The sequence below is a fragment of the Rutilus rutilus genome (genome assembly GCF_951802725.1).
Source record: "Rutilus rutilus genome assembly, chromosome: 16".
NCBI classification, from domain to species: Eukaryota; Metazoa; Chordata; class Actinopteri; order Cypriniformes; family Leuciscidae; genus Rutilus; species Rutilus rutilus.
Window position 1 is genome coordinate 28,549,608 of NC_140224.1, and position 15,513 is coordinate 28,565,120.

The following is a 15,513-nucleotide window of genomic DNA, read 5'->3' on the forward strand; positions in this document are numbered from 1 at the left end:
TCTTTTAAGATTTTTCAATATTGTAGGGATAGGTCACCCAAAAAAATACAATTCTGTCATTATTTACTCACCCTCATGTCATTACAAACCTATATGACTCTCTTTTATATAGATATTTTATAGAATGTTGACTTCCAACTGAATGGACAAAAAAAAAAAAAATCTTCTTTTATGTCCCACAGAAGAAAGATAATCATACAGGTTTGGAGCAACATGAGAGTGATTAAATGATGACATCATTTTCATTTTTGAAGTATCTGAAGTCCTTTATAACTACACCACTAGATGGCGACAAGTAGCTATGTTTGTCTTAGCAGAGATCTTAGTATGATATTTCACACAGAAGTGCTTTTTGTTATGCTCTGAAGTGAACAGCTGAAGGAGTACAGCAGGGTCTCCAAATCCGACAAAATGTTACTAAACATGTTTCCAAAGTTGGTTACCCCATCTATCTTCTATATTTGGTCTGACCTGAACAACATATAGCATAATCATCAAATTTGACATTGAGGTTACTAAAATCTTTAATATTGTCTTGTTGGATTAAGGAGCTGTTTCATTTAATGACAATGAACACAACATGTACAAATTAACAATAATAATTAATGTACTTCCTGCTGAAGCTCCTGTTAATCTTTTTTTAGGAACTTGCTGTTGACCACAGTAACCTGGTAAAATAATGAGCTCAGAGCTCAGTTCATATTATTGTTACTTTACAGAGTCCTTGTCCAAGACAGGACCAGATTTTTTTTTAAGTAAAACACATATAGGAATAATTTATCATATGAATATAATCAAATCCACAATATTGCTGCTTATACATGATATGATTATGAAGTCTTACCGGTGCATCCATTTATACAAATGTAACATTTATAATAAAGTACATTCAGAGACACCATCAAGGTGTTTTGTCATTGATCACTGAGTTACTCTAGTTGTCTGCAGCATTATGTCTAAGTATCCCACATTTTCTCATTCTATAATACTGTACATTATAAAAAATATTTCAACTTTTCTGAGTACTATGTACTTCGGCGTCTTTTCTGATTTAGTGATTTAAATGTTAAACTGAAATTGCATTATGTTTCTTAAATGAATCCTAATTTACAATATTTATAATAATACTCATTATAATATTTTTTGTAACACCAGTTTTTTTTTTTTTTTGTTGCACCACTTTCTATTTTGTAGTCCCACTTAAATAATTACTTATTGGCAGATATAAAATAATAATTTGTAGTAATCTGTTAAATGATTTCTGATGTATCTACACATTAAAAAGGCACCAATGTGAACTCTTGTGCAAAATATCCCAAATTACAAACACAACAGCATATTGTAACATTGTAGCAATAACCATTGTAACAATAACCTTTACCAAGTTTGTCAAATAGCACCAATATCTGTAACAGAGTTAAATGGTAAGACACACAAGACTGGATCATAAAGTTAAATCATAAGTTTCTCCTCAGGTACCATGTAAGACAAAAAAGAATAACTAGAAATTACATAAATCTTTGCTGTCCATCATTTTTGCTCTGCTCAACCTTCTGACTTAGCTTTGATAAGGTGACCACTAAACGTGATGTAGGTGTCAAAGTCATCACTGAACACAGCGTTCTCTCTCTCGCCCTTATAGAGGCGGACCCACACCTGATCGTCCCTCTCCAGCTCCAGCATGAGGCTCTGGCTCTGCATGATGGAGCGATCGCTGGGCTGCGCGTACAGGATGGCCATCTCCTGCTCGTTCTTCATCACGTGCAGGTACGTTTCCTTCTGGTTCCAGGTGTGCGCGTTTAGGCTGAAGAAATAGATGCCGGGGACGTAGCAGAAGAACTTGCCCGTGAACATGTTGAAGTGTCCGTACAGGTTGACGAACTCCGTGTCGAAGATCATGGTCTGGTAGTAATCGTTACTGTGCAGGGCCTTCTTGCGGCCCACGGAAAAGGCAGCGTAGTAGGACTTACAGGCTTCTCCGGGGGAACCGATGCTGCCCTTGGTTCCCTTCACGCCATGGGGCCCTCGGGGTCCGGTTTGCCCTGACTTGCCCGATTTCCCGTAGGGCCCTCGCCCACCAGTGTCTCCCTTTTCCCCTGTAAGGGAAGGAATGTAGCAGGGAATCGTAGACAAGTTCAGTTTGTTTTATAGTTTTAACAAGCATCATTAAAAAGTTTTTACATTCTTTATCTCTGATTTATCATGTCTCACTTCCTGAAACTTTGTGTTTGGGTTAAGCTTTGGAGGGTGTTTTATTAAACCTCAAATGATAAAAAATTATGGTTTTCTAATGGCATAATGGTCTTGTTTGTGCGGAGTGAAGACTGGAGCGTTGAATAGAAGATGGCGCCAATCTCACAGCCATTTTTCTTCTGTTGTTTGTGACCGTTTGGATCATAAAGTCACTTTCTGTGGTGGTTTGAACTTTTTGGTGCATGTTTTCCAGCCCACAGAAGCATCCTGTGATTAACCAGGCCTGGCCTATATCATTTACCGACAGTGAGATATTCAACTAAGTTTGATGTATACAAAGACAGTCAACAGGTTATGTAAGCCTTTTGTTCCTTTTTATCCTTAAAATGGAAGATATTTAACTTGTGATTTGTATATTTGTATACAGCAACAACAAAAATCCCCCAAAGCTGAACATTTAAAGTATATTTTGATGGTTTGTACCTTTTAGAATGGTGATGTTTATCTGTGGCACAATCTGGTAGTGTGGACTGGTATACTGAGGGGGCTCCTCTGCAGGGTCACAGCATCGCCTGCACTCTGTTCCACTAGAATCACAAGAGAAAATAATAATGATGGATGGATGGATGGATGGATGGATGGATGGATGGATGGACTGATCAGTAAGTACCTTCCATCTCTGTAGTATTCTGTGGATCTCTGATTATCTCTGGGCTCATATGGGTCTTGTTCTGCATCTCGGTTTTGGGTAATGTACGGCTCGGCCCATTTGGCAAACACCACCCCCAGCAGTACCAGGTTTGACACCAGCATCTGAGACAACAATTAACACATCATTTGGATAAAAGTTGAAAACACACTAAAATTTTTCTTAACAGTATATAGATGATTAATTTGTGGTAATGCACCTGTTTCACATTTTCATGAACAGGAATGTGTATGTCAGGCCATAAATCCACAAAAACGTGCTTGGCCGCTTGCTTTGGTGTTGCCACCCCTCAGTCCTCATGCCACCCCTTTGCCACCCTATAAATAATTTTTAAGTGTGTCAGTCACCAGTTAGAGTGCCCTTGATTGCCACCAGAGGGCACTCCACACTGGACGATTGTTATTCTTACATGGACTTCATTTCCCATAGTTCATTGCCCGGCCTAATCATCATGATTATTTACAGCTGTTTCTTATTAGGTCATTACATCACCCTATATAAGCCTGGGCTGCGTTCAGCCCCGACAAAACGTTGCACAACGTTTTTTAAACAGAAACGGTGATGCGTTGAACACACTGTTCTGATGACGCAAGAGTTGCAACTATGGCAGCTGAGAAGGCCATTCTTTGTGTTCTTTGTGAAGAATTTTCGGAGCCTGATAAAGTCGGTATAAATATGTGTTTAATACTACAAAATATGCCCGATGTTACAGTTACTGCACTTGCCGCCCAGAACAAAAGAGAACATCCCAATCGAGTTTAGGGATTGCTGAAACTGAAATGGAAGCACACTTACCTAATTCAGACTAAAACACATCTATTTAGCCTCACATACTGACTTTATTTGTAGTTCATACTGTTTTAATACCCTGTATTTTCTTTCTCATTTTTAGGAAAAGCACTTAATTACCATTGTTTATTTCTATACTAATAAACTTGCAATGAAGCTAAAAATATAAACAACTACATCATTATGTTGATATCCTATATTTTTTACAATAAAACTTTCGACAAACATGTCTTCTAATATCCCCAGTTGTTGCGTATACCGAGCTGCATCGAACACATTTGTAAATTACTTTCCTTGAACCCATTGTGCGAGTTCACTTTAATACCGCGTGCTTTATATACATGTTGCTGCTGATTGGACTGCAGTTCTGACACACCCACCAAACAAGAGAAAACGTATCTCAAACCCCGTTGCACACCGGTGCACGCCGTTTCCAGGAAACATGACGTTCAACCCGGAAACCGTAGCAAAACGTTGCGCACCGTTTTGAACTTGAACATGCCCCTGGTTATCTCAGTCATTCATAGCGAAGTCTTGTCTAGTGTGACACTGCAATTCTGAGCATTCTCCTGGTTCCTTGCCTTTTTATATATATATATATATATATATATATATATATATATATATATCTTTTCCCTGGTTTTCTTGGTTTCCTCTGTTTTTGCCTTTGACCCTTTTATTGTTTGGGGTGATTATCCTGGGTTTCCAACTTTTGCCTGTGGATTACCCTTTCAATAAAATTGCAGTTCGTTACAATAATTAATATTAATGCAAAATATGCTAATTGATCTGGAACACTTAATTAAAAATGAATTTTTCTCTGAGCATAATTATTAATCCCTGCACACTCATACTAGGTTGGGAATGAATGTACAGTCATGTTTAGGCCTTTTGCTGGATGGTAGGGTCATGATAGGAGACTGTTATAACATGACAGATTTAGTACCATCCCTGCTGTGTGTTATCATGTATCTGCAAAGGGACAGCTATGTTATTCAACCTCTAGCTTTTGACTAATGAAAGCAACTATGTATAAATCAGACCACCATTATGGAATTTCATAAACAACAATCAGGTGATGAAAGCTAATGAAAGGCTCAGTTTGTAAAAAAAAAATGATAATAATTCTCTGTGTCGTATAAGAGAACATGAAAACACAGTCTGAAAAGTTATGAAACCAATGACAAGATATCTCGGAATGTGTTGTCCAATTCTAAATTGGCAATCATACAGTACTTGATGTTCAGATGAAACTATAAATCTCATAGTTTTTCCTTCTTAGGACAGTAAACAAAAAAATATATTCGCCTTGTTTTCTGCCTTTTCAAACCATGAGGCAGAAAGGCATCTAATGATCAGTCATGAGCAGAAAATATTACACACAATGAAGCAAGACATGAGCCAAAAATTCACTTAAACTGAAGAGAAAGTATTTTAAGGCCAGTCTCCATTTTTCTTTAGTCTGTTGGTATTGGAAGATTTTCCAGTAACAAGCTACTTTTTATAGCAAGTAGCAGTATAGTGTTTGCTGGTTTTTATATCACATTTGCACACAATCACACATACAAATTACAATAATCGTCCACTTTCTCTCTTGTATGTAGTGTTGACAAGTGATTTAAAATCATTTTCAGATGGTTAATTTGGGTCCTTGCCAGGGCATTTATGTTTTCATTGCCAGACTGAAATATTTAGTTAAATGCTGCTATTTATAATTATGTTTTCGAGTCAGTTATATACTCTAATTTATATAAAGTAGGGTGTTTGTTAGTTTTATTAGTTATTTTTGCTGTATATGTTCAGGTTTATGGCTAAGTTTAGTCACTCTTGTCTCTTTGTCAATGTAATCCCTCTCTGATCAATTATTTATTTCGTTAGTATTGTCACAGTAAATAGCTTTGAGTAAATATGACAATCAGATGTGATCAACTCCTTAAACAAATACATTATCAGGCCTTTATATGCATGCATCATTATCTGTTATTCCCTTTATTGCTAGCTGTCCCACTAGCAAAAGTGTTTTTTTTTTTGCTTAAGAACACACTGAAAACTCCCACAAAGTTGATTAAAAGCCCACATATTTTGTGAAGTAAAATGCTCAGCTATTCAAAACACTTAACAACCCATAAAAGCACTGGTCAAGGCCAGCATGAGCTCCAAAAGCTTAATGTGGTGAGAATCAAAACACATCTAATTATGACAGATTACAAATACTGCATCAACATTCTTCTATAAAAAAAAGTTTGTACATAAGTAATGTAACAAACAACTATACAGAATTAAAGTTAGATTCACAATTAAAATCTTCATGAATAAAATAATTAAACTTTTCTTATGTACAAAAAAATATGATGTACCTCCTAAAACCACAAAGACTTAAATAGTTAGAAAATGTTGAAAAAAATGTTCATGAATGTTTTTGCAACATGAAGATTTTAGGGTGAAATGTATATATGGTCAGGTCGGTTACACTTTATTTTGATGGTCCCCTTTTGACATTCTGTTGACAATAAGTAACGTTGCAACTACATGTCAACTATCTCTCATTAGTGTATTAGTTGAGTATTAGTAGACTGTTAGGGGTAGGGTTATTAGAATAAGATATGTACTTGCAAAGTTACTTCTAGTAAGTAAGTAAGTAAGTAAGTAAAGTTTATTTATAGAGCGCTTTTCACAGATACAATCACAAAGTGCTTTACAAAGTGCAATCATACCAATAAAACTTACAATTATACAATTTAAATTAAAAGGTAATAAAACCCAGTCAACTAAAAGCTTGTTGAAATAACAGTGTCTTTAGTTGCTTTTTAAAAGAATCGACAGAGTCGGCCACACGGAGGGACAGGGGCAGGGCATTCCACAGTCTGGGAGCTACAACCTGAAAGGACCGGTCACCCCGGGTTTTATAGCGAGTCTTTGGGACCAATAAAAGACTCTGGCCTGAGGATCGAAGGGCACGGCCTGGGGAGTAGGGGAGCAACAAATCAGCAATATATTGTGGGGACTGACCGTTTAAAGCTCTAAAAGTTAAAACTAATATTTTAAAATCAATTCGAAATTTAATGGGTAGCCAGTGTAGGGAGGATAAAATGGGTGTGATGTGTGTCCTTCTGCTAGATCCTGTTAAAAGCCTTGCCACAGCATTTTGAACCATTTGAAGACGATTTAAAGCAGATTTGTTGAAATAAGTAAAAAGAGAGTTACAATAATCTAAACGTGACGAAATAAAAGCATGGATAACCATCTCAAGATCAGAATCCGATAAAATTGACCTCAATTTAGCAATATTTCTTAGATGATAAAAACAATTTCTGACCAGAAGTCTAGAATGGTAGTCCAAAGACATTGACTGGTCAAACCAGACGCCAAGATTTCTGAGACTCGACTGGACAGATGAGCTCAGAGAACCAAGGTGTTGGAGGATTAATGGGATTTTGTTATCTGGGGCAACAATTAAGGTTTCAGTCTTTTCTGAATTTAATTGGAGAAAGTTACTAGCAAGCCACGATTTTACACAAGAAATACTATCCAACAAATCTGCTAGTTTGTGGAACTCAGTGTCATTGAACGAGCAATACAACTGTAAGTCATCAGCATAAAAATGATATGACACATTCTTAAAATGGCTCAAAATTTTTCCCAGAGGGGTAATGTACATTAAAAACAAAAGAGGACCTAAGACTGAGCCCTGGGGTACACCATACAAGAGTGGAGTGGCATCAGACAGTATACCATTTACACAAACAGAAAATGTTCTGTCACTCAAGTAAGAGGAAAACCACTTTAAAACAGACCCAACAATACCAAACTCTTGTTTCAATCTGTTTAACAGTATTTTGTGGTCCACTGTATCAAAAGCTGATGATAAATCCAATAAAACCAATACAGAGTACCTTCCAGAGTCAGCAGCCATCTGTACTTCATTTGACACTTTGAGGAGGGCAGTCTCAGTAGAATGCATCTTTCTAAAACCAGACTGATACTTATCCAAAAGTTCATTTTTACATAAGAAACCTATTAGCTGCTCAGCTACTACCTTCTCCAAGATTTTTGAGAGAAAGGGCAGTTTTGATATTGGCCTATAATTACTAGGCTCCGCTGGGTCCAAATTGGGCTTTTTTAAAATGGGGCTTATCGCTGCCTGTTTATAAAAGTTTGGGACAGTCCCAGTGGCAAGTGACAAATTAATTATTTTGACGACAAAAGGAATAACATCATTACTTCTAGTCAGTACTGTTGGGGAGCATCACAATACAGAGTTAGCAGACATTAAACTCTCATACTGTAATGAGAGTTAGTTGACTTGTAGTTGTAACGTTATAGTGAACAGAATGGCAAAAGGGAACCATCAAAATACCTTGAGGTCCAAAAGTAGAAAATCTCATTTAAAATTGGAGATATAATTTTTTTCTGGTGTGTGACACTGACTCAATATCCCAGTGTGGAACAATGATAACGAGATCAACAATAAACAAAATATATAATGGTGTTTATGAAGTAGAACTTGATTTGTGCACAGATTGCACAATGCAACTACTTTAGTCCAACAGACTGTCATCATATTAGCTGTGCAGTGTTGCAGCACTACAGATAATGACACAAAATAATTGCACAGTAGGTCACATAGTGGCACATAAACGTGCCTGTGGTTTCGGGGTTTGAGATCATTGATATTGTTTAATAATCTTTTGTAGAGATTGTAATGCAAAGTGTTCTATCTAAGAATGCATGGATAATATAGTATCAGTGTACCCAGCTAACAATTTTAGGTTATAAGAACGTTTCCGTAGCGTTCCCATTAAGTTATAAAAACGTTATTTCGGAATGTTCTAGAACCGTTCAAAGCGTCCAGTTTTTTAGACGTTGTATTAACGTTATTTCTTAGTTATAAGAACGTTATTCAAAACGTTATTAGAACGTTCAATTCTCCTGTTATATAAACGTTGTATTAACGTTCTTGCTTGGTTATAAGAACGTTGTTCAAACGTTATTGGAACATTCAATTCTTAGGTTATAAGAACATTTCCATAACGTTCCCATTAAGTTATAAAAACGTTATTTCTGAATGTTCTAGGAACGTTCAAAGCGTCCAGTTTTTTAGACGTTGTATTAACGTTATTTCTTAGTTATAAGAACGTTATTCAAAACGTTATTAGAACGTTCAATTCTCCTGTTATATAAACGTTGTATTAACGTTCTTGCTTGGTTATAAGAACGTTATTCAAACGTTATAATGTTCAATTCTTAGGTTATAAGAACATTTCCATAACGTTCCCATTAAGTTATAAAAACGTTATTTCTGAATGTTCTAGGAACGTTCAAAGCGTCCAGTTTTTTAGACGTTGTATTAACGTTATTTCTTAGTTATAAGAACGTTATTCAAAACGTTATTAGAACGTTCAATTCTCCTGTTATATAAACGTTGTATTAACGTTCTTGCTTGGTTATAAAAACGTTATTCAAACGTTATAATGTTCAATTCTTAGGTAATAAGAACGTTTCCATAACGTTCCCATTAAGTTATAAAAACGTTATTTCTGAATGTTCTAGGAACGTTCAAAACGTTGTATTAATGTTATTTATTAGTTATAAGAACGTTATTAAAAACGTTATTAGACCGTTTATCAATGACATGTTGGCACAACGTTACTTTGGTAACTTTGAGAGAACTTTTATCTAAGTTAATCAGCATTGTGATAAAAGTGTCTAATTCATACAACAAGCAAAATGCACTCAACTTAAATGCTATTTCCTGTTGAATACATAATTCTTTTATATTCTGGGATTTTTTTTTTTCTGACCATAAAACATAAGTTAAATAATGTCAGTGCATTGTGTCATTAGTTGTGTCACTGGATTTACAAATTATGTTTCTGAAGTTGATTTGTAATGACTAATATAAATTTTTTAACATAATAATGTTTTTAAAACGTTCCACTAACAACGTAAGAATAACGTTTTAATGCTAATGTCTTTAGAACGTTTATCAATAACGTTGGCACAACGTTACAGCAAGAACGTTTTTGATAACTTTTAGAGAACTTTCAGAGAACGTTAGCCAATGTTCTGAGAACGTTCCCTGTTAGCTGGGTAAACATGTTTCATTCTTTTTTTGTGTGTTTTTGAGCCGAGTACATACATGTTCGCTCCCATACAGCATCTTGACTTGCACAATCCAAACATGCCATAAAATATTTATAACTAGACTGCCTATAATACTGAGATGAATACGTTTTTTTTTGGAGCCCGCCACACCACAGTAACCCTTCACTAATCATGAGGTTGAAGAATGACGTGCTATGTCCCACTGTTTAATAAACTCACTGAGATGAAGCCTCTGTTCTACGTGTATGTGTGTGTTTTAGAGTGATGTTTAATGTAAGAAAAGGTCAGATCACTCAATTTAGTCTGAAGTTCAAAGCAGTTTTAGGTCGGTGCTTTGAGGTTGTGCACGTCTAATCCTCCATAAGCTTATGATGTTCACCTGGGTATGTCATCTGACCATCTTTTTTTGTACTATGTGTCTATAAGACTGGTGTTTGAAAATAGGCAGAGACTTGTGTAAAGGAAATTAGATGCTGTGTAAATAGTGCTACATACTGTTTGCATCCCAGTGTAAATATTATATGCTGTATTTTAACAAAATAACCCCTTAAGGGTAATATGAGACCAAGACCAAATGCTTCAGCTTGATCACATTTTCTGGTTATTGTGTTCCCCTTACGTAATATATTTTAAATATAAGGCCACTTCTGGCACATTTTCGTGCCATCTGACTTTTTGGCTTCAAATAACTGGGGAAAAAATTAACATATTCAGCCCGTTCAAAATGCCTGCTTTATATTATTTCCCTTTTGCTGCTGTTTCCTTGGTTGTCCTCTTTTTCATGCAACCATGTTTACAGTCCCACATCTGATATCCTGGCATGAGAATCCCTCTCCTTCCTGCGGATGTTAGGGTCTTGAGGTCATGTTTACAAGCTCAGCACATCACTGAGTCCTCTTTTAGTTCAAGCCCAGTCGTCTTCTTGGCTCAATCAACATCTACCCTGACCTTTTTTAAACGTATTACATAAGTAAAAGATTGTTTTTTTTTTCAACCTTATTCTCCAGAGAACACCACGCTCCACGCATCATTTTCAGAACATCTAAGAGTCCCTGAACCCTCTGTAGGTCTGAAACCTTGAGTGGAGAGCCAAGAGTCAAATATATAGTCATATATCATAACTGGTTTTGGCCATTGAAGCTTCAGATTACTGAAAATTAAATTGAAAATTGACCTTATAAATGCACACTTCTGGTTATATTTTGAGCAATTCATTGGTGCATTTAAAAACAAAACGTTTGACTCCGCAAACTGTAATCAAAATGTAGTAACTTGCATTTTACTGTTTGAAAAAAAATGGGGAGGGGTTTAAAAACGTGTCTGGGTGTCTTCCAGTGGTTGGACAAGCAAGACTTTGAGCACACTATGGACACTGTAAGGTCATGCCGTGACGTATCAATCTTCTACTGGTCACAAATCTTCGTGTGATGCGAATTCGCAGGTCAGAGTTCACCGGACTTTAACTTTGAAATGCAACGAAATGCAAAACAAGCTTGCGTTTACGGCCTGACGCATTTACATGCAGAAATTTCACACTTCACCTTTTTGAAACTACATGGTGAACATCATAATTCATTCATTTTTTATTTCATACCCATAGGTCCATATCAAAAAGATAAAAGGAAATAATGTAGGATTTTCCGTGTTCCTAAACCGCAAACAGAAAGGTGTCATAACAAATTCCCATTGTGCTATCACAACAGATCATAATAACTATTTACTAATCTGCATTGTGCTTTTTGCCATCCCTACACAATTCCGCAGGCATGCAGTGGCATGTCGGAACTACGAGGTGTGGCTTTGGAGGATTTTCTCAGTGGAAAACAAGAGTGTGATCTCTGCTGAATCCAGTGTGGATAACAGTCGGCCAATTCTTACTGTAGGTGTTTGGTTCTGGATCATATTTAAGGAGAGGCCCACCAGGTGCACTGTAACTCTTTTTAAAATGTTCCTGTCTGAGGTCAGCAGCTGAACATAAACAGTTCATCACTGGGGTAAATTTGGTCTCTTTGACTACAGAAATGAGGTACTGGCTCCATTCTTTGGGTTTGGGTGTGTGACCAAACGCTCCCTATAGTGGCCGACTTTCAACCACATACTGAATACTCATACTGAATGCTTCTGTCACTAGTCATTTAAAAACCCCATATACCAGGTTCAGTCTACTGTAGCATGTACCCTTTCCTACTGTACTTGGACCAACATGTTATTCTCGCATTCAAAATCTTTCCAATTCTTTGCGGCTGTTTTGTAATACAGTTTCTTCAGAGGAAGTTGAATGAACCTCAGGGAATGAAAGTGAACATTAACAGAGTAAATAAAACATCCATCTTATTAAAATTAGTTCCTTGAGTTCATTTGGATGCTAGTGTTATCGGGAAAGGCAAGGTCTTGAAACACAGCTGGGCTCAAGTAGTTTGAGTGTAAAAATACTTTCTTTTTCCATACTTTCTTTGAAAGAATAACATACTGGTATATTAGTCTTGTGGAAAGACTCCCACGGCCTCCCCAGTCCCATTGAGTTATTTTTTTAACATGCCTATTTTAAATAATTTTTTTAGTTTAGACAATTGTACTTAATCAAATTAAAACTATAAAATAACTGAATTATTATAATATGAAAACTGGGTGCCACTCAACATAATCTGATAATGTATACAACTTTTTAGAAGTTGTGTTGTTGCACAATGCATAGTTTTAAGGACTATATAGAATGATTATACAATGTATACTAAGTATTCAGTAATTGGCTGGCAAGTTAGTATACCATTCCAAACACAGTCTGTTATTCAGCTTGGTATTTGGTGGTATTGCATTTGATGACAGCCCAAGATTGTGCTTATAACAAGGCAATGATACATTGAAACCACAATTTGTCGCTTTACTTTTAATTCAATTTGTTAACCTATAAATGCCCGTGACCGAACAATCAAAAGGTGGAATCTTGTCTTTGTACGTCCCCTTCCCATACAAGACAAAGGGTAGAGACTTGTTGGTACAGGTACATGATGTTATTCAATACCTTGTTTGCAAACCGAAAGGATTGTTGAAGTTCACCCCCAGCAATTGTCTTAAGGAGGAGGATAAGGGGAAAATTCATTCGTTCATCACACTGGATATGAATGAGTGCACATTGTAGCCTACATACTATACACTGCAGAAATGATAAGAGTACTTTGTTAGTATATTATTTTTTAGAAATACCATTACTTTAAACTTAGACAAAAAATAGACACTGCTGGATTTGGTGCTGGCCCTGACATCAAAGCTTACAGTGCGGTCACTTTGAAGTCTGTATGGCAAAACACTAAGGTCAGTTTCACCCTTGACCTATATAAGCCACTGTGCCTTAACTAAGATATCCTCCACGGTTCACTGAACTGAAGAAAAACACTCATCTTCAGCTTATATTTTGCAACCAATTTTACTTCCTCAATGTATGGAAGCTTGTTTCTGATACAAAATAAAAGAAGAGGATCTGGAATTTTTTTCTCAGAATTCAGACTTTATAACTCACAGATACGAATTTACTATATCTTACAATTCTATAAAAAAAGTTCGAATTGTGGGACATAAGCTTACAATTGCGAGGAAAATGTCAGAATTTGGAGTTTATATCTCGCAATTCTGAGTTGTTTTCTATATAAACTCACAATTGCAAGTTATAAATTTAGAATTGCGAGAGAAAAGTTAGAATTGCAAATTTATATCTTTATATCTCACAATTGCGATATCTTTGTTCTGAGGAAAGTCAGAATTGCGAGTTTATAATTCTATTTCTCGCATTTGCTACTATTTCTCAAAATTGCGAGTTTAATTCTCACAGGTCAGAGGGGAAAAAATTATATCTCGCAATTCTGACTTTTTTTTTCTCAGAATAGTGAGGTAGCCATAAACTTGCAATTGTGAGTTATAAAATCTGAATTGCGAGATATTACCTCACAATTCTGTGAAAAAAAAATCTCAGGTCGCAATTGCCTTTTTTTTTCTTTTTTCTTCCCTTGCAGAAACAAACTTCCATGATAGTGTGATGTATTTCAAAGTGAAAGAAAAAAGGACTTTTTATCTACTGGGGATTGACTGGAGTAACATGCACTGGTGAGTCATTCCCTGATAAACCTCTGCTCACTGCCATTTAATCTGTAAAATTATGCAAGAAAACTGTTACAAAACTTATACTAGTTAGAAACATTTGGTGGGTTTAAAAGCATCTGGTGTAGCACTGATCTTCATAGTGTCATATTTCCACATGTCTCTCCCAGTTGCAAGAAATGAGGCAATGTGAACTTTGTGATGCCATGCCTCAAGAATTCCTGTCCTAGATTCGGTTCCTGCACCCTGTGGCAGTGCTACTCGTTCCATGGATAGGCTAATCAAAATACATTTTATTATTTATTTTGTCTCCATGAAATTGACAATGATCCTACATTGCACGTGATTTAGTAGATCTTCCTTGGGGATAGGGTGGGAACCATCACTAGCCGAATTATTTTGTAATATTAAAACCTGTCATTCATGATCTGATAATGTACACATTCACTTACACAGTGCAGTGATTAGGTCAGACAGTAAAAAGTGAAAAACACAGATAAATCTGGGCATATTGTTTTGCATCAGGATTCAGTTTCCCTGACATCTGGGAAAGGTTTTACACACTGTTGCACTTGCCATTATGTGTAACCATGTGATATCTTTTTTCAAAGATTAACAGCCCCTATTTACAAAAATGAAAAGACATGCAGTATTATTGTAAAGTTCTAACTTAAAACATCCTACTGAACATCCCCTACCTTTATCTTGGCAGGTCCAAACCTGAGGGTCCACAGGATGCACTGAGGATGCTTGCGTTGACTGGGCTGCACTGTTCGGTCTCTCTGAGAGTCTTATCGCCTGTCAGTGTTTTTAAGACATCTCCCTTCTGCACTGCCAAACTCAGCATGCCATGAGGAGCCAGGGAAAAGTGCAGGAAAGGAGGAGAACAGAGGGAGGAGCATGGATGCATCCAAGAGGGTGGGGTGAAATGAAAACAACAAAAAGGACAAATTGAAAAGAAAAGAAACCTTGCAAAAAAGCAAGAGCAGGCCAACGAGAGAGAGAGAAAGAGAGAGAGCAGTTGTGTCCCACCTTGTTCCCAGACTTTTCAGACAAATGTTAAGTAGCTACTGATGGTTTCAAATAATCTTTTAAAGAACAAGATTAGTATTTTAAGAACACAAGCATTTCAGGTAAGATTGTAGGGCTAGAAGCATTGAAAAATATTGACAACAAACTTTTATTTGCAAAAACATTGATATGTAGGCACATTTGTCTACTAAATATTTGTCAAATTTTGCATAAGCCTAAAAAAACCTTCAGACATATAAATATAAATGCAGTTGTATATCATTTTTAATGTTGATTTGAAACAGTTCATGTCCATGTGATTGAGCAACTTTCAGTCAAGGACAAAAGGAAGCTGTTCAAACATGGTTAGTCATCAGATTCAGGCTCTCCATGTTTATAATCTCCGCAAAGTGCTTTTCCTCCCAGTCACTTGATTCATCATGGCATGAGACGTGTAGTTACTGTTACTGAGAAAGTCCTGATGTTTAAGCTTATAGACATGCTAAATGGTACAATGGTAAACATGTCTGCCAACATAGCTGTATTCCATAAATCAGTGTAAGCAAAGGAGAGTCTGTAAGTATGGAATAAGCACATAAGATTTTGAGCTTAAA

General features: G+C 36.3%; 1 protein-coding gene across 1 annotated transcript; it reads right to left on the bottom strand.

Moving 5' to 3' along the window:
* Positions 1-506: 506 nt before the first annotated feature.
* On the bottom strand, positions 507-14,843 carry c1qtnf1 (C1q and TNF related 1). Its single transcript, XM_084433560.1, has 4 exons — positions 14,587-14,843; positions 2,864-3,006; positions 2,677-2,780; positions 507-2,096 (listed from the first exon to the last, which is right to left on the bottom strand). The coding sequence occupies exons 2-4, from the start codon at positions 3,004-3,006 to the stop codon at positions 1,546-1,548; spliced, it is 798 nt and encodes a 265-aa protein (XP_084289686.1). The 5' UTR covers positions 14,587-14,843; the 3' UTR covers positions 507-1,545.
* Between the last annotated feature and the right edge of the window lie 670 nt (positions 14,844-15,513).

Bases quoted from the DNA above. Each gene is read 5' to 3' on its own strand.
- c1qtnf1 (XM_084433560.1), bottom strand. From the start codon at position 3,006: ATGCTGGTGTCAAACCTGGTACTGCTGGGGGTGGTGTTTGCCAAATGG. The intron at 2,781-2,863 runs GTACTTACTGAT...TTGTGATTCTAG, and splicing joins GAATACTACAGAGATGGAAG to TGGAACAGAGTGCAGGCGAT. The intron at 2,097-2,676 runs GTACAAACCATC...CTTCCCTTACAG, and splicing joins AAACATCACCATTCTAAAAG to GGGAAAAGGGAGACACTGGT.